This window comes from Callionymus lyra, chromosome 3, assembly GCF_982586985.1.
Source record: "Callionymus lyra chromosome 3, fCalLyr1.hap1.1, whole genome shotgun sequence".
Classification (NCBI taxonomy): domain Eukaryota; kingdom Metazoa; phylum Chordata; class Actinopteri; order Syngnathiformes; family Callionymidae; genus Callionymus; species Callionymus lyra.
In genome coordinates, this window is record NC_141820.1 from 39157644 (window position 1) to 39176629 (window position 18986).

The 18986-nt window shown below is 37.7% G+C and overlaps 1 protein-coding gene across 5 annotated transcripts in view; it reads left to right on the top strand.

Moving 5' to 3' along the window:
- kcnq4 (potassium voltage-gated channel, KQT-like subfamily, member 4) overlaps positions 1 to 18725 on the top strand; it is a 35519-nt gene extending 16794 nt beyond the window's left edge. Inside the window, exons 2-16 of one of the 5 annotated variants that reach the window (XM_087787910.1) lie at positions 4034 to 4124; positions 4898 to 5024; positions 5140 to 5315; positions 5845 to 5970; positions 7514 to 7624; positions 7707 to 7802; positions 7939 to 8027; positions 8552 to 8677; positions 9010 to 9030; positions 10436 to 10492; positions 11970 to 12199; positions 12268 to 12367; positions 15257 to 15388; positions 16024 to 16162; positions 16367 to 18725. In XM_087787910.1, the coding sequence (XP_087644036.1) occupies positions 4034 to 4124; positions 4898 to 5024; positions 5140 to 5315; positions 5845 to 5970; positions 7514 to 7624; positions 7707 to 7802; positions 7939 to 8027; positions 8552 to 8677; positions 9010 to 9030; positions 10436 to 10492; positions 11970 to 12199; positions 12268 to 12367; positions 15257 to 15388; positions 16024 to 16162; positions 16367 to 16570 (1825 nt within the window). In that variant the 3' untranslated portion in view covers positions 16571 to 18725. The remainder of the gene's footprint in view (positions 1 to 4033; positions 4125 to 4897; positions 5025 to 5139; positions 5316 to 5844; positions 5971 to 7513; positions 7625 to 7706; positions 7803 to 7938; positions 8028 to 8551; positions 8678 to 9009; positions 9031 to 10435; positions 10493 to 11969; positions 12200 to 12267; positions 12368 to 15256; positions 15389 to 16023; positions 16163 to 16366) is intronic. The other 4 variants (XM_087787906.1, XM_087787907.1, XM_087787908.1 and 1 more) reach the window with 4 other exon arrangements.
- Positions 18726 to 18986: the final 261 nt, after the last annotated feature.

Here is an 18986-nt window from a genome sequence, read left to right on the forward strand (position 1 = left end):
CTGTATACAGAAAAATCCAATTCTATTATTTCAAGATACTAATAAAATTACATTGTTGTACAGACGATTGCGATCGATTTAAATTAGTGGTCTTCAAATCACTGTATCCTCTGTTATGAGGGTATACGGGTGAACGAAATACGGTGGTACTAATGACAAAAAACATAGTTTTAATACACTCTTTTTTTCTTAGCTTTTAACTTTAGACACACTTCAATCAAACCACAAGACATTAACTAGGGGGGTGAGTTTAGACACTATTGTTTCTTTGTGTTTTTTTTGGTATGTTGATGTCTTTTTCAGCTGTTGGTTTGCTTTGAAAACTGAAAGTATGGCCATTGGTTTTAGAACAGAACCCATCTATATGAACTAAAAAAAACCCCACTGTATTAAAATGATCGCTGTGGGGTACAGAATAGAAGAATAGTGTTGTTGCCTTTTGTTCTCTGAACTGGTGTCATATCTTTAGATTACTTTGCATCACCGTTCAACTGGATTCGATTTGATTCCTTCCTAAGTTATACATTTGCAACACATGGATCAGCTGAAAGGATGTCTTGTCATTGCGTCACGAAGATGAGCCACATAATATACATTTAAATAGATTTTAAAATCTTTCATTTATTGCCCAGATTAAACAGAAATAACTTTGTGGACAATATAAAACATTTCATATGAAATACTTGCAAAGTTACCGTACTACATCGTGTAACTATAATAGTCAGCTGAATTGGCACAGTTGAATTGAGTATTATCGTGTTTTTCATGTAATAAGAGACAGCCTTTGTGTGTTATGCCCTTATTCTTATACAGCTGGTAAACTCAGTATTTTCTTCCCCATAATTGATGTGTGCAGTCATATCTCTATTTGACTGTGAATAATGTCATAGTGTGTGTCTTTATTGTGTGATGCTGTCGGATGTCAAAGGATTTATTGTACATTTAAAAAGTGGTCAAATAATTGTCATTTAGTGCTTTTACTGCTTGGTTTGTAAATAATTGATCTATTTGCACGATATTTTTGAAGTATGTGACTTTAGAGGAAAACGAACACACTAGCATTTCTGCTTAACACTCGTGTCAAGTCTTCCTACCATTCCCCCTCCTTCTCACTTGCAAGGGCATGGACCAGTACACCCACCTATGTTTCGCTGAATCGTCAGATTATTTTTCTTTTGAAGAAGCACTTTTCCTTCCTTATTGGTTGTGCTATGTTTTTTCTGAAGAAAGAGGTCGGGGTGGGGGTTAGTTTTCCAGTTACTGACTTATTTAGAACCGACCTCTGCTACTCACCTGCACTCCTCTCACCCTGACTTCGATATGTTAGAGAATTATATCTATTAATATCATGCTTAGTTCTTTTTTTCTCCGGTCCATCTTTCTACGCTTTAGCGATACCTCATTATATTTTGTCTTTGGATGCTTTTTTGGGGAGGGTTGCAACAACAAGTCGCCCACCACCATAATCTATCATGACTCCTGGTAAAATACATAATGCTGCTCCCTGTTGGGACTGTACCATCACATTTTTTAAACTTCACTGTGGCTTACCTCAGATAGTTCTGTGGTTGGCCTTTTCTTTTTACCACTTCTTTGGGGAGGTAACACAGAGGCACTGCTTTGATCAACTTAGAATTTATTTTATTGTTGATTTCTTTATGGAACACTTTGAAACAGTGATTACGGCTTTCTTATTGGGTAGAAGAAGAGGACTAATGCTGTAAAGGAGGAGACAAAGAACATAGGTGTGAGTAAAGGGTTCCAAAGAGGATAAAGTGAAGGGGGTGGCTAGCTTTTCTAGCTTTTCTTTGGCCATTTAACCTGTTTGTCCTCAGTGAAGTCTGCTCAATAGTTGTGTTTGTGTGTGTGTACGCTTAAGAGAGGGGGATCGGTTATTGTGTATATATTTACACATGGTAGTTGCCCTCTGCCTGCGATCAGAAAAAATAGCGTGACCTCATGGGAATCCGATATGAATGTGTTTATTAAAGACACATGTCAGAACTGTGTGTACCGTAAACACATGGTCACACAAATGGGACATCAATTGTACATCAAACAAAGACATTGAAGTGACTTTTCATAAAGGGGGTGCTTTATGCAAAGTCACTAGTGGATGCAACTCATTTACACTATATCATCTTTATCTGGGGGAAAGCTTTAAAAAAAAAAATGGGCACAAAAATTAGTAAACATTGGTTGTGTTGGATTACCCTATAATCCTTCTGCAGTTTAGTAGTATTGTGGACTGCTTTTATTGGAAATTAGGGAAACCTTAAGAGAAATTGAGGTTACTCTGAATAGAGCCTTATACTGCGTACATCATTCCTGCTGAATGTTTTCTCTGACGAGTACATTTTAAACTAACCTTGCTGATGTGATGACTTGTGTTTGCGACTTAATTGATATTTCTTGTCGGTGAAGGTAAAGCTGCGGCCTCAACAGAAATGTGACTCCCTCCTTTGCTGGACCATATGAGTTCAACGTGTCCCCTGACCTTTCTTTGTAGGCTGTTTATTCATGTAGTGGTTAGTTAATATGTGATGCAGCACAATGCTGGTTTACAATGTTTTTGTAAAATTTATCCCAATTGAAATTCACTTTGTGAAGTATAATCATATCTTGTTTGGTTCTGATATAAATTCTTTTCATTTTCTCTACTTATGAAAGAGTTTATCTTTAATCTCTCAAAAGATTATTAGCATACCGCAGGATGATTAAATGTTTGAACGCATTACTAATAAGAAGGCCTCCATTGTGTCTAATCCTGAACGTTTGTAGTCCAAAAATACTTGAACACAGTTGCACAAGATGCTGACCACTAATCCTTTTGGCGTGCCCTGGATACATCACACAAACGGGTCCAGTGGATTGCTACATTATGTTGGGTAATTCAGAATGGAAACATATGACATAAAGTTTCAAGAGTAAAAAAGGTTTCAAGGTTTTACATTGTGTATATTATGGTGTCATGAATGCAATTGAGAACCTTGGGATTGTTTAATGGCACAGTCATACAATGATGCTAACTAATATATGAATATATATATATATATATATATATATATATATATATATATATATATGAAAAAATATATGAAATATATATGAAAATAATGTAGAAACAAGTTCAGGCAGAAAAGACCTGAACAATGACATATATTCTAATTTTCCTGAGTTAGTGTGAAGAGTAAAATCTTGATCTTAAATTTTTACACTGTTCAAAAAAATAAATATATATATATATACATTTATTTATATATATATATATATACTGTATATACTGAACTTTTTTCTAGATTCTTTTAAAAAGTATTATTTTCAAATATTTAAGTATTCTTCTCAAAGATGCTGTAAGTCCCTCATCATGATGATCCTATGTTTGTAGTAATTAGTAATGCCTTATCTGAAATCTCAGCGAATGAGAGGTTATGAGAGCGGAGTCCATTATGACGCAATAATGGTGGTGTAGACTAATTTGCCCTTGAGTTCAAAGAGTTCCAAGGGAGATGCCATACATTTTCAATATATGTTTTGGCCATGGTTTTCTGGATTGTTGGGATGGGATGAGTAAGTAGTAATTAAATTTAGTTGGTGTTTTGTAACTGCAAATTAAGATTAAATTATCTGTGTGCATGGGTTTGTTCATCAGGACCAAATCAAACAAACAAAACTGGACCCTTTTGCTCCACTTAAATTCATTAAAATGTTTATTTATTTCTCTTTAATTGCATGGGGCGACATGGTAGAGTGGTTGCCTGCAGTCCAAAAGGTTGCAGGTTCAATCCCAGCTCCGGACAAGCTTGTGTCGTTGTGTCCCTGAGCAAGACACTTCACCCTGATTGCTCCTGATGGTGAACTTGGCGCAAGTGTGCATGCCTACTCCCATCAGTATGTGTGAATGGTTGAATTTCCCCTCGCGGGACTAATAAGGGATTCTAAAAAAATATATATATATACTTACAAATGACAAATCAACATGAATAGGAAATCACTGTGCTTTCTTATCAGTGCTCAATTTTTAATTTTTCAGTTTTATACTGGTGTTCAGCTGCTTGGTCCTTTCTGTGTTCTCCACCATCCCTGACCATCAGAAGGTCGCCAACCAAGGCCTGTTCATTCTGGTAAGAATTACTTTTGATCTCCTTCAAACACACACTACGTGTCGATGGCATCAGCAACCGTATACTTTATAGTGTGTCCTTCTGCACACATTCATTCCTGTATTTGCCTGCTACTAAAATGCTTTGTTTGGCAGCAGAGGCCTTGAGAGCCTAGTAAGCACGGGAGAGGATTCATGTGTTGTTGACTGCGCAGGAAATCTTAGACATGATCCACTAATCCTCAATAGCCATCCCATAATCTCTCTCTTTCTATGTACTCCCTCTGCTTTTTTGAAAGGTAATGGATTGCTGTTTTTTTTTATTCTGGACCTCTTCCTATCTATGTTGTATTGAACCTTTCTATCTGTTTACCAGTGAGTCCATTGACATCTTTCACATTCATGGTTCCCAATCAATTGATCTCCTCCATTAGCATGTTATAAGCCATTAGTGCACTTAGTTAGACAGTTAACAGTAGCTCTTACAGAATTGCTGATAGGAGGAAGTAAATGTGACAACCTGAGGTACAGAAGGTCAAAGTGTAGGTAAACCAATGTCACCTCTTCCAATCAAAAGTGGAAACAGTTTAATCAGCTGAAGGCACTGTACTTCATGGAGTGCTAAGTGCTTCCGCGCTTGCCTTCTTACAAACCTGAACACTGCATTTAAGATTTCAAATGTCAGAAGCAATGCTTACACGGCTTAGTTTAGAAGCAGCAAATGAGCCGTGTGTGACTTATACCACTTATTGTCATGTCTGTGTGTTTAATTGTAATTATGTCTGGTGTTTTCAGGAGTTTGTGATGATCGTAGTGTTTGGTATGGAATACTTCATCAGAGTCTGGGCCTCCGGCTGTTGCTGCAGATACAGGGGCTGGCAGGGGCGACTGAGATTTGCCAGGAAGCCTTTTTGTGTCATAGGTTAGTGGACGTATAAAGCACATATGTGCTTGTGGCATATGTCTCTGGTTAAGGTTATGCATGCTTATGAGGACTACATGTTAACTTTCAACTCTTCCTTTGATTTCCTCTACAGACTTCATAGTATTTGTGGCGTCACTGGCGGTCATTGCCGCAGGAACACAGGGAAATATCTTTGCCACCTCAGCCTTGCGTAGCATGCGCTTTCTACAGATCTTACGCATGGTTCGGATGGACCGACGAGGAGGCACATGGAAACTTTTGGGCTCCGTTGTATATGCTCATAGCAAGGTTGGAACCACCCCACCATCCCCTATAATATGTTTATTGACGACAATAGAACCATGTATCATTTGCACAGTGATATTCCTACAAACTACTAAAATTAGGAAAAACAAAAGTGAAATGGAAAAGGAATAACAATATGAAAGGAAATAAATAATGATAAAACATATACATGCAGCTAATTAACTCAAATAGATAAATATATATACATGACCTGTGTCTATCCTTTGTAAATACAATTGTGAATTAGTGTCAGTATGATGAGGCGTCATTTGTAGAACATGCCATCAAGCAATAAACGTCATTTTGTTTTTTCAATTTGCAGTTAGTTTTTGCGCTTACATAGGGAGTAGACACCAGCAGGTCAGAGTCAGGCTTGATTTGATAATGATGATCTGTTGATGCATCAGCCATCCAGCAGGTCTCTGCAGAGCAGAGACAGCCAAATGTGACGATAATGGGTTTTATCCAATAATGATAGTAGCAAGTAAACTGAGTGACAGTTGTGATTAATGCCAGCTCTGCCCCCTTACAGGAGCTGATCACAGCCTGGTACATCGGGTTCCTGGTCCTGATCTTTGCTTCTTTCCTCGTTTACCTGGCGGAAAAAGACGTTAACTCAGATTTCCTCACCTATGCAGACTCCCTTTGGTGGGGCACTGTGAGTACTGTTAAACGTTTTTTTTATATAAAAGGATGTTGTTGCTCTGATATTTGACAAGACAAACAGTTAAAAAAGAGCATTTGGGATATGAAGGTATGCAGATATAAGCTTTCATTCTACTTTTTCAGTGCAGAAATGACAACAATATGAGCAAAAAGCTCTAACTATGTTAACATTTTCTAGATAGGAAAAACCTTTGAATAGTGAAATTTTGATTTGATTTGTTTGTGGTGACAGGATCTGTCGGTTTATGCAGAAGCATTGTTAAAGTGTTAATGCTGATTTTCGACTACAAGGCACACAATCTACGTCCTAAATGAAGCAGTTTTGTAAGTGATTAGGTGTCATCCTTTAATGTTGTCGATTCCCACTCCCCAAATATATATACATAACATTAGGAGGGATGAGATTTTTGATTGTGACAAACCAAGATGTTTGAACAGTCACAGCAGAGAGGATGTGGTTACGGTAAACAAGATTCCAACTCCAGAAAAATGAAGCGTTTTAACACCACGTACAATTCCTGTGTTTTCTTACAATACTGACATTGAAGGTTAATATTGCATATTTTTCATGTTAAAGCAGATATAATAGTTGCTTCTTTGTTAATACAGTATATGGGCTGTTGAAATGCTTATAGCAAACATTGAAAAAAATAACTATGAACCGGTTCATTTTTGGAGTGGTGAACTTTTGAAAACTTTGAATTATGAACTATTAACTGAACTAGTCTATTTAAAATTTGTGAACTCAACTAGTTCACAAAGAAAGTTTACTTTCCCAACATTGCAAACTATATATTGTAATATATATTGTATGACCAGAAGTACATGTACAAAACAAAACGTTTGAAAATCATGTTTTCCACACTGGCCACAGTAAGACACAAGTCGAAAGATTGACTCCACAAAATGGACAAAACAAGTTCTGGTAATAGAGAAAGTATAAAGCCATTGCCTGTAATTGATACACCTTGCTTTACTTTGATCATCTTTATTTACAAGTAAAGGTAAACCTAAAGGTGAACATGAAGAAGCTAACAAAATAATAACAGGAAAAAAAGGTATACCGTAAAATTTTGATGATTTGTGACACTCAGGACGTTAGATCACGTTTATGTACTTTTCAATTTCTTTCATTTTATATCTTTCTCTTTCTATCTTTATATATCTTGTCTGTAAACAAGTCCTGAACCTGGAGTCTGTTTGTTCCTTTTTGGCTTAATGTTTGTGAGCTGTGGCTTGTATTCGTTGTGGTGTTTGCATTCCTTGTGAGCTCTGTCGGCCACTGTAATTCAAACCTTTGTTTTATTAATATAACATTTTAATGTCAATATAGCTTTTTTATAGTCTTTTTTCAAGTTTGAACTCCTTTTTGTTCGAGTCTCTCAGCTTTTTCTTAGATTTCCCTTCAGACTTTTTCTAAAATGCGTTGCTGTACTTGTAGTAAGTAAGTAAGTAATGGTTATTTCCAAATATTGTTGTTTTAATAAATGGGAATTTAGCAAACATGAATGTTTTCCACGGGTAACTATGTGCAGATCACGCTAACAACTATCGGTTATGGGGACAAAACTCCGCATACCTGGCAAGGACGCCTTCTGGCTGCAGGCTTTGCTCTTTTGGGGGTTTCCTTCTTTGCTCTTCCTGCTGTAAGTTGATGAATCCATTTTATAGTCTTGTTGATAATGCTGTTGTGAGAAATTAAAGTCTTATTATAACATCTAATCTCAGGGAATCCTGGGGTCAGGATTTGCCCTGAAGGTTCAGGAGCAGCACCGACAGAAGCATTTTGAAAAGAGGAGGATGCCAGCCGCCAACCTCATACAGGTTATCATATATACGTTTTCATATTTCTTTTTAGCAAATAATCTGTTAAATATGAACTAAATAAATAACTACAATGAATATCAATGATTACACACATCATTATGGACGATTTTGTATTTTTTGTGTTTGTTTGTAGGCTGCTTGGCGTCTCTACTCTACTGACGCAAAACATTCATATCTGACTGCTACCTGGTACTTCTACGACAGTATGTTGCCTTCTTTTAGGTATGTGTCCTCCTTAATTATCCTTATACCAGTTAGATCAGTGCATATTAGTTTAATGATTTTTTGAAAAACAAAAGAAACTAATCACCTCATTTCCAAATAGTTTATTTATTTAATACAATACTATATGTAATAACCATCTCTTCCACAATTAACAATACTATGAAGTGTAGAATCTTCATAACTGTTTTCTTCATACGTTTAGAGATGAAGAAAAGAGCGAGAACTGCGTAGAGTTTATTCCCATGTTGAGTATATTTTTTACTTTTGCTCTATGGTTTGGTTTCATATGGTTTGTTTGAATTAATCTGACTAATTTAAAGTTGCTCAAAAGGAGGGGCCCATACAAATCTCATGTATATTTTTCTAAACCATGTTCTTTTGGGGTCCATTTTTCCTCTTCTTTTGAGTGTCAGGACCATGTCCTTGGCCTTTTTGTGATTTATTTCTCATGTGTTACTCCTTTTTGTTTGTCATCTGTCTATTTTTGTTTTGTTTTGTTTAATGATACACGTGGGTGTCAGGGAACTGACACTACTGTTCAGTCACCTCCAGCGACAGCGTAACAACAAGAAGGTGCTCCACAACTCCTACCACACGCTGCTGTCAGGGCTGCGGCCCTACAGCGCACCCTACCTGTCGGGCGACAGGTACGGACCCATCAACCTCTCACATCTTCACTTCACACAGACAGGTGGTTTGGAAATGCTCACATAGTAACAAATACATCTGGAGGTTTGTCAGATCAAGCCAAGAGTCCTGGAGCTTTAACATTAGATGTTTTTTGTTGCTAACAATGTTTTTTATTAATGCTGGCTTGTGATCACCATGTCCCCTCTTTGTCTTTGTTTGTGGAGTGTACCATTGACTGTCTTCACCTCCATCATATCTCTTACTGCGTTCCTCTTTTCCCTTTCTCTATGTTTCCATCATATTCCATGTTTCCATGCCGTCCAATTCTACATCCATCATCTGTTCTCAGGAAGACAGAAGTTCCATGCAGGTTTGTTTTCAAACTGGGCAGACCTCCTCTAATCAGGAGTATAATCTTAATTGTACACTAAAGAATCATGGTGTTCGAAGTTTAGCCAGGGGATGACAGACTTTAAAAACTACTGTTCTGCTGAAGCCAAAGTACTAGATGTAGATTAAATTCAACTCAAATAAAAATGAAATGTAAAAATAGCCAAGCCACTCTAGCTAGTAGCTAGCTAAGGTAAAATGTGTCTCCATTCTTTGTGTTCTACTTCCCATTTATCTCATCTTCTTCCACCTAACCGGGTTCAGAAGGGAAGCCAAGAATTTCCTCTTCCCATCTAAATTATACAGCTCTTCCTGGGGGACCATGAAGCGTTCCCAGATCAGCTGAGAGACATAGGCCCAATCACATTTATTTCCTTAACGGTATCCTCTGTCTCAAGCTCAGTCCTTAAAGTTAGCCCGCAAAACTAATCTTTCCAGAGTGTCCTAAGTCTCATGGTCTTCCACCGGTAGGACATGCCCTAGACAACTCAGGCCATGTTGACGTCCCCCAGCAGGGCACTTTCCAGCAACTTTCCTGAGGTGTCCTAAAAGGGGTGACACTCTAAGATGCTCGAGAGACGGGCAGTAGCCGGTTCATAGTAGAAAAGTGTCTAACCCCTTTCAAGAGCACTGGTTCCCGAACCCACACTGTTTGTCATTGAGCCCGACCCCTAGACCTGCAACCATGGTAGAGGCCATCGGTGACCCCGCCTTTAGGCAAGGGAAACTGTGTTGCATTTGTCTTTGTCATCATGAGAGTTTTTTGCTACTCTATGTCTGCTTCCTCCCTTGGACCTGTTTGCCTTGGATTACCCTGCCAGGGGCATGAAACCCATGACACAGATCTTGGGATCATTGGAACCTAAAAACCCCTCCACCACAGTAAGGTGGTAGCTCGATGAGGGGCCCTTCTCATTTATCATGATCAGCAATCATAGGATTTAAAATGAACCGAATGACTGTACTTAAATCAAAACATACTTCAAAAATATCAGTAACAAGACTTGTGAGTACACTAAACAAAATACCTGCCCAGGTAGAGCCAACTGAATAATTCATCTTACATATAATATACATTTAGTTATCACTTTTGCTGAGGAACTATACAATTTAACTATACCTGCTTAATTTTCATGACCTCTTTCCTCCTAATTGTTAGAATACAATTTTGATGTGTCTCTATTTTGTAATAAAATATCCAAAATTTGGCTGGCTTGATAATTCCATCACCAAACATCACTTTTGGCACAGTCACTAGTTTTTCTTCAATGGTTTTTCATCCCAGAGGGGCCATGATACCTGGTCGGGGCCAAGATCAAAGCTACCCCCTTCATTCAATCCTCTGCCTCCTCATCCTCTCTCCTTTGACTTGTCTGTCTCCCCAGTCAACTCCTTTCTAAAAAGCGAGGTCTCTTCCGGATACATGCAGGCCGCAAGCAGAGGTATCCAAGGCAAATGGCCTGTGCACGGTGCACGCAAGTGCATCACCAATAATAAACTTCCTCCATCTCCTTTTAAGCTTTTTGCGTCTTGCCTGTTGCACTTAACATTTTGGAGACCACCAGTGTCAGGTTTGAGAATAATTATTAATGCGCAGAGAAGACACACGTATCTGGACTGGTGTGAAAATATGGTCTGCAAAATGTTAAGTTATCCCTGTTTTGTGCTTGATGTTCATGCTTCTGTAATGGAAATCTTGCCCCATCTTTTCCTTTCTTGTTTCTTTGTTCTTTGCTAATATAAGATGCTTATATTAAATCATTTTAATGGATCCCTTTGGATTAATGTTTGACATTATCAGCAATTTATTGATAACCAATTGAAAAAACTGGTGTCTAAAAGGTTAATTCTTGTGAAATTTTCTGGAAAGTATTATTTAATTACATTTTAATTTTTATGTGCTATATATTTCCATTGTATTATACAAAGTATATATATACAGTATTTTATATTATTTTCCATAGAAAAGACCAACTGGTGAAAACTTCAAATTAGTTAAGTGAGTGAAGATTAAACAACATTAAAGCATTATCATCATTTTGCGCCGTGCTTGTAATTCTGTTTATTTTCTGCCAAGAATGTGCCTAAATCAGCATGATTTATTTTTTCAGACAAACTTTTGTGCCAACAACGTGCAGTATAGGGTTTCAAATAAACCTCCACAATTGTTTTGCACGCCACTTAAATAGACTTCGGGAATTGTTGGCTATTAAAAAATCCAGATCATGTAGGTGTTGAACACTATCACTATTATCCTCCATGTTTCCTTTTTATTAGTGTTTCAACGACAGAAATGACTTCCTTCATTTTTTATTCAAGTGCTCGCCTATCAGTCACGTATAACAAAGAATATATCGTCGTAAAATGGAGGTTTGAGCAAGTCAGTCAGAATTGTTCTATGCCCATGCATGATGTTTGTTTTATGGGTCTGTGACAGAGTGTGACGCGTAAGTGGCTACACAGCAGGAGTGCTCTCGTGAGAATGTTCCAACAGCATCGTTAGAAATAGCTTTGCAACTGTAAATAGATGATCCAACACTTTTGCTGAGGTGAGTGGAACAGTGTAGTTTGTGTAGCAGGGCTTTAATGCTGATATTTGCTTGTTTTGTTGTCAGGAATACTGTACTTCAGAGAGTCTTAGATCCATTATTGAGTTTCCACTGTGTTGAAAGTCCTTGTCTCTTGTCATCAAAAGACGATGTCTGCATCTGTTTGTCCACTGTCTTTTCAAAACTCAACAATCTTTACTTCTCTGTCTCTTGCAATTTACTAACATTATTTTACTTTTAATGCCTTAGCAGCCATCTTGAGGTTTCCAAATGCCCCCAGGATAACTCAACTTAGACTTTTCTGAAGTTGTAGATGTTCTGATTACAGGGATGTGGCCATGGTTGTTGATAGTTTTGTTTTTCCTGACAGCAGTAAAATCGGCTTCAGGGATCGAATCAGGATGAATAATATGCGATCTTCTCAAACAATTCGGAATAAGGCCTCACCACTGCCGCCCTCCCCCAGTGTGAGAAACTCACCTAGTCAGGAAAATGTCCCTGAGACCACCAGCCCTGGTAAGGTTCAGAAGAGCTGGAGCTTCAACGACAGAACTCGGTTCAGAACTTCCCTTCGTCTCAAACCTCGACCTCCTGCTGATGGTGTGTAGCTTCTCAGACACAAATGTATCTTTATACTATGCTACATTTCTATTCTCTTTATTTTTTAGTAGAGGGAGTTGGAGAGGACAACATGGAAGACAGACCTTACTGTGATGTGGCAATGGAGGACGTTATTCCAGCTGTCAAGACTCTTATCAGAGCTGTCAGGTCAGCTGGTGATTTACATCACTCACTTTTAAAAAACCTTTAGACTTTAAGCAGATTATCACAATATTCATATCCTTGGGTACTTCAGTGTGCCAGTACCTTTAACAGTGGCTGTATTTTAGCTTAAATGCTTCAGTGGTTCAGGAGGACACTTGTGTTTCTTACGATTTGTCCCATAAAGAAAAGATTAAAAGAAAAATGTATCATGCGTAGTATCGTATGTACAGTAGTTTTCAAAAACATGGTCATGCAATACATACAGCTAATGTTAGGTGAAGCATGATTTGAGTCTTAATTGATTAATGGTTTATTTCTTACCATCAGTTTGACAATAATATCTTCATTAATCATTTTTCCTGGATGCATACTTTCTTCGGTATGTTTGTCTTAAAACCGTGTAAAAGCTCAATACTTGGATGCTCAAAGACTGCATTATGAATAAAAGTTGTCATTTTCTTAAAGGTAAGTGATGAAAGGGTGATAAGTTTGTAAAGCTGCATGTTCAGTCAATATAATGCATAAAACACACAGTATCTCTGTTATTACGAACAACCTTTTTGTACATCACAGCTTCAGTTTGAAATACATACAGCCAGCAGAACGCAGGAGTGAAACAGACAAGACAAGAGATAATGGGCTGAGTAAAAAGTGAAATAAGTCTACATTTTAAACTTTTTTTCTGAGGAAGATCCCAATCTATTAGTGTAAGTCTCGCTCATGCGCACTGACAGTGGTATGGCACGGCCACACATACACACTCAGACCTACTTTTTATGTGTGGTTTGTTAATATAGGTGTATTGGTGTTAATCCAGAGAATACCATGAGTAATTTAGCTCATATGATCTCTACTCTGCTACTCAGCTGAACACAAAAGACGAAAGGGAGTTCCTGGATAGTGCAGGTGTGTACAGCAGGTGTTCACACACACATTAGATCACACACACAGTGCTCATGATTAATGTTTGTGTAGCACCAAATTCTGCACCAGTGTTTTACTGCTGACACTTCACTTCAGTGAGACATGTGCATTTTATCAGCGCCCAAATAAAATGTGCACATTGTTCATTTTACGTAAAGAGGGATAGGTGAGGGAGGGAAATGAGGGCATTTCTTTCTTTGCTGTATTTCATGTTAAATCCAATACTGCATGGAAGAGAAAATGTGTTTATGTTTGCAGTCTCCATATAAAACATGCTAGTATTTTTTTTAGTTTGTGTCATCAGTTCCTGTTGGATCATTGGATTTGTGAGACAGACAGAACACATTGACAGTAGCCTGTTCATCCAATATTGAACATTTAGAAGAATCTTCCTTGCATTGACCTTCACTTGCTCGACCCTCTGTCAGCACAACAGTCATTTGTAATGTACTGATCCAGTGGTGTAACCGAAGATGATCAGAAACGCACCTCTGCTGACTTGCGAAAACATTTACTGCTTGCATTTTGAGGGAGCAGATGACATTTCCTTTCCCAACAACAGTTATATGCATTATTTCTAATCGTGGTGCTGCAGCGTCTGGGGTTGTCTTGGGTCACATTCACATGACCAAGCAAAATGAAAGCTGTCTCATGAACAGCGTTTTAAAGGAATCCCATGAGGATTTAGATCAAATTAACTTCTTCTCCAGTTTCTCCAGCATTGTCTTTTATCTCCGCACCTGAGACCCATTGGGTCACATGAATATGCACCAAACTGCAAAATAAAAGATGCTCAAAAATATCACCAGCTTGACTTTTTTGTGTAATAAGATACTTTGCTAATATTGTTAAATAATGTTTGTGACAAAGAGATATACAAGGCCTTCTCACGCAAACTCCTGATACAATACGCAGATTCAGCCTCAGTAAACTGTAGCACTTATTTTTCTGGATGTCTGCCATTGGGTGCAGTGTACCAACTGTACCAAAAGTATGACTTCAAATATTGTATTAAGAAATTAAGTGTGATGTCCCATTTATGTTTTTTGTGTTATAATTACCAAGTTTTATTTCATATATTTTAGTTCTTGTTGATTACAATATATTGATTTTATGTTTCCTCAAGAAAGGATATCCTAAAAACATGTACACACTCTTTACTCTTCCATCTCTTCTACTGTGGTGCAATCCATCATTGTTGTGAGATGAGCACGTGTGTCCATTTAATGTTTCAGTATATTTTCTTTGGAAGGAACATGCTTTGTTTCTACAGATTATGGGAGGTGGGCTCACACAAGCAGAACCAATCTTTTAATATTTACCACTGATCACGTGCATGTGCACTTTGATTTATTAAAAGTAAGCCACAAGTTTTTCGAGGTTAAAACATAGTATAAGGAAAATGTCCCCACAACTGTAGGCTTCCTCAAGAGAAAGCTAATATAGTTTTGTTGCGTTTGGACGAATGCTAGTAAGTTTCTCTGCTAATTGTATTTATCTTCTTTTTACTGATATTTGTAAAGTTGCATTTTCAAGTAAACATTTAATTTAATTTTTAAACAATAGTCTGCATGGTCATCAGTTTGGGTCCTACATGTAGCCACACAAAGCCTCCTCTTCCTGGCTCAAGAACAATATGCATGATAGAGGTGTGTGTGCTGCACATCACTCTCCGTAGAACTGTAACTGCTGAAGTAGCAATTTGTCATAATACAAATGTCTCTTCAAGATGTTGTCATGATTCCGCCACGGTTTAGTAGCGGTTGGTGGCTGCTCTGACTTGGCACTATTAAGAAGGCTTTTAGTAAATGATAAGGTCATCCTAACGGTAATTAATCTTGTTACTTTAAAGGTTGTGACTTCACGATAGCCTGTTTTTAGCTAATGTTTTCTAATATTTACTGTCTGTGTGGATCTATTAATCATGCTTACCATTTAAGCTTGTTTTTTGTGTGACTGGTTCTGTAGGATTTTGAAGTTCCTTGTAGCCAAAAGGAAGTTTAAGGAAACATTACGTCCATATGATGTGAAGGACGTCATAGAGCAATACTCTGCTGGACACCTGGATATGCTGGGACGTATCAAGAGTCTGCAGATGCGGTAAGTACATTTTCATATATGTAAAAGTGTATATTTAGCATTTTGCAGAATCTCACTAGAACGCTTTCCACTAAAGTGTGAAACTACTTAATGGTTCTTAGTTGGAATATGACTTGAGTGTTGCCCATGAGTGACGGGAAGATAGAGAGTGTCCTCATCAAGAAAGCCGAGGAATGGTTTATTGGTCTCAAATCATTTTCTTCTATAAAATAAATTGTGATTCATACAATTAGGTTCACCCAGGAAAATGTACCGTTTGCACCAATTAATGAGCCAAAATTATATCTTATAATGTGGTTGTCCTGAAATGTTTGCCTGAAAAAGATTGCCTCCATACAGCGTCGCGATTTTCTTTTTCTAAGAATCTTCTTAGAATAATGGAAAAACAACAAAGAACCCATCCTTGAGGTTTAGGTTCCATGACCATTCGACAGCTTACTATAACTCAGTCGATGTTCATAAGACCTAAAGAATCTTATCTGTCGACAACTACGATTTGTTACATCATGACCCTCCCGTTTTTCTTCAACACTCCTAGTTGTTTAATTTGTCACTCATTTTTTACCTATCCTGATCTTAAAATAGAGTTAAGTCAGTAAGTGCTATTGAGTTTGTCTATTGTTTCTGTGGTCAAGGGTGGATCAAATCATTGGACGAGGTGCTGTTCAGGCTGACAAAAAAAGCCGTCCCGAGAAAGGAGAGAAAACCCCTCCTGAACTGGATCCCCTGGACGAGTTGAGCATGATGGGACGGGTCGTGAAGGTGGAAAAACAGGTGACGTTTTGCTTTTTTTATTTTCGATCCAAATGTTTTTGACTTTAAAGGAAAGTGAAGTTCCAATGGTCAAAAGAAGAAAGAAGAGACTTAGTGAAAGGATTTTAACTCCTGTTTGGGAAAGTCACAGCATGTTCCTACGCTGTGAATTTAAGGCTAAACTCCTTCTATTAAACTGTGTAATTGAAGTTTGTGTGTGTTCAGGTTCAGTCTATAGAGAACAAGCTGGATCTTCTGCTGGACTTCTACTCTCAGTGCCTCAAGAAAGGCTCGTCCCACCTCACCCTTTCCTCACTCTTGGACCCAGACTTGACCTCGGACTACCAGAGCCCCACGGACCAAAGAGACCTATTCACCTCTGCAAACACACTCAACATCTCTCAGTCTGAGAGCAGAAACCTGGAATGACCATGAACAGACAGAGACATAAGTCTCTGTAATTCTACTTCAGTTATAGCTGCAGCTTAATGCCAGCAGAGCTGACTGACCAACGGTTCAGGTCCACTGAACCACTTAACTACTGACACACTCTCTTCTCAGAGCTATGATATGTTCTCTTTATTTCATCCTGTTTCTCTCTCTGCTCTCACTCAATGAGAAGAACTTCAGGAGAATCTATAACCTGGAAATCTAACCTTTTTTAAGTCCTCCTTCAAGTATTTACATTTTCTCACTTTCAATCCCAATCTGACTTCCTGAACAAATAGCACTTGTTTGAAGGTAATCCGTCCATTTGATTCCCTTAAAAGGGTTGAATCAGTCTTCTAATGCTGCTCAGCTCTTCAGAGAAAGTAACATGTGCTCACAAAAGAGCAGAAGTCAAACTATGTTAAAGGACAAACGGTCACATCATTATTCAATAACAAATTTTTGACACAATCAGAAATATTCCTGATATTAATTGATGAGGAGCATTAAACTGATGAATGAATTCAAAGTTGCAACATGAAACTTAATTTAAATAATGATAGGGAATATATGTGATTACCAGGATGGGATATCATATTCAAGGTGTGTGTGTTTTGTGTACTAGGATGAAGCAGGGTCAGGTGCAGGACAGCCGTGTCATTTGGATGGATCATTTCTGGTCAGATGCTCACTTGCATTAATTATTTTCAATAACAAATGTGGGCCTTAAAACTAAAGCATGTGTAGAAACAACAAACAAGAAAACCATCAGCGTAAATTGAATTGTTGTGTATCCTTAAAGGGCAACTTAATGTGTTGATTTTAGTGTCTCTTAAATAGATGTTTGACTGCTCTATTCTACTCATCAGTAACACCCACTCTTCTGTGATTGGTCAAACATCGAGGTTTGTCACAGAGGGTTTTCAAAGAAGTCTCCACCTCCAAAGGACTTGATGTATAAACAACTGGGCATGATTACAGCAGGCTGGAGGAGGAGTGAAGTCATAATGGGCTTCACTCTCGTAACCTCTCGTCCGCAGATATATCAGACAGGGGAGAACTTAATAACTTGAAAACATCAATTACTTCAACATTTGAAAGATGTAAGTCTGGAGAGTTCGACATAAGTTTCCCTTTAGTCATGTATTAGTGTTTAGTTGCTTCTTGCTGCTTAACTACATGTGACAGAGGAGCCTCAGCCCTCCACTAAATGGGGAAACCACTGATCACCATTTAAAAGTTGTCAGATCGAGAGCTTTCACTCAAATCCAACATCATCTCAGGTTTGGTGGTGGCACAACTTGATCCTTCACATCCTGCTCAGAACTGGTCCAATATTCAGAAGCCACTTAACATGCAGCTGCGGTCAGCAAATATAGGTGCTGTTGTTTAAAAAGAGTAGTTCAGTTTGCTGTAGTTGCTCACATGTAGGCATCACAGATGCTCGGCATGAATATCGCATATTGAATCTTGCATGTGTGATCGAAACAGTGGCAGCTTATGTTGGACCTGCTGTCAATCAAATGGCTTTACTGTCACAATGATCCTTGCAATACTCAGGAGATATGGAGAGCACACACAAAAACCCTTTACTTAAGATGAATGCACTTGACATGAAAACACTACAATTGTGTTGTTTCCATTGATTTTGGTTTCTTCTAAACTTGTGCACTTGAATGTGTGTAAAATTCACTGATTTTGTCAATATAAGCTTTTTTAGTCTAATTTATGTTATTTAAGTGCACACACAACGGTGTATTTTTCTAATAGCCTCTTTTTGAAATGTCGAACCCTTTTTTTTCTGCATTAAGAAAAGGATGATGAATTACATTTTTTTAAACATCACTTAGCTATAACCGAATAAACACATCATATCAGGATAGATTTAAAAGAGTAATATGTGGCTTTAGTCAGGAAGTCTTGGCCTTCTGTTATATGAAAAGTCATTATTTATACATTCTGGAAATCTTTGTAAAAATCAGTCAATATTCTCAATTGAAATGTTATTTGCTGCATACAAACACACTGGCGAGGTTCTTTTATGTTTTTCAATTATCAATTGTATTTAGCACCTGTATAAGGAACATATACTGTATAGATCTTTTTTATACATAATGTATTTATCATGACTTGCCAAGGAGAAGTGCTTAAACAGCTTACAGGTAGCATTGTAGCACTTTTATAGTAATATCTCAGCTCTTGCTGAAAATGAATAGAAATATATATTATTATTAGCTACAATAAATTGCAGCACAAATGTATCCTTCACCTGGAATGTTCAGCATGCTGCCATGTAGGGGTCCTGCTCCTGTTCATCAGTTGGAAATCTTCTTAAAGTATTTATAGATTATACATTATCTGTTTATCTTAAAAAGGAAAGACTTTTCTTTACAATTAAGTTACTGGTGTATTTGTT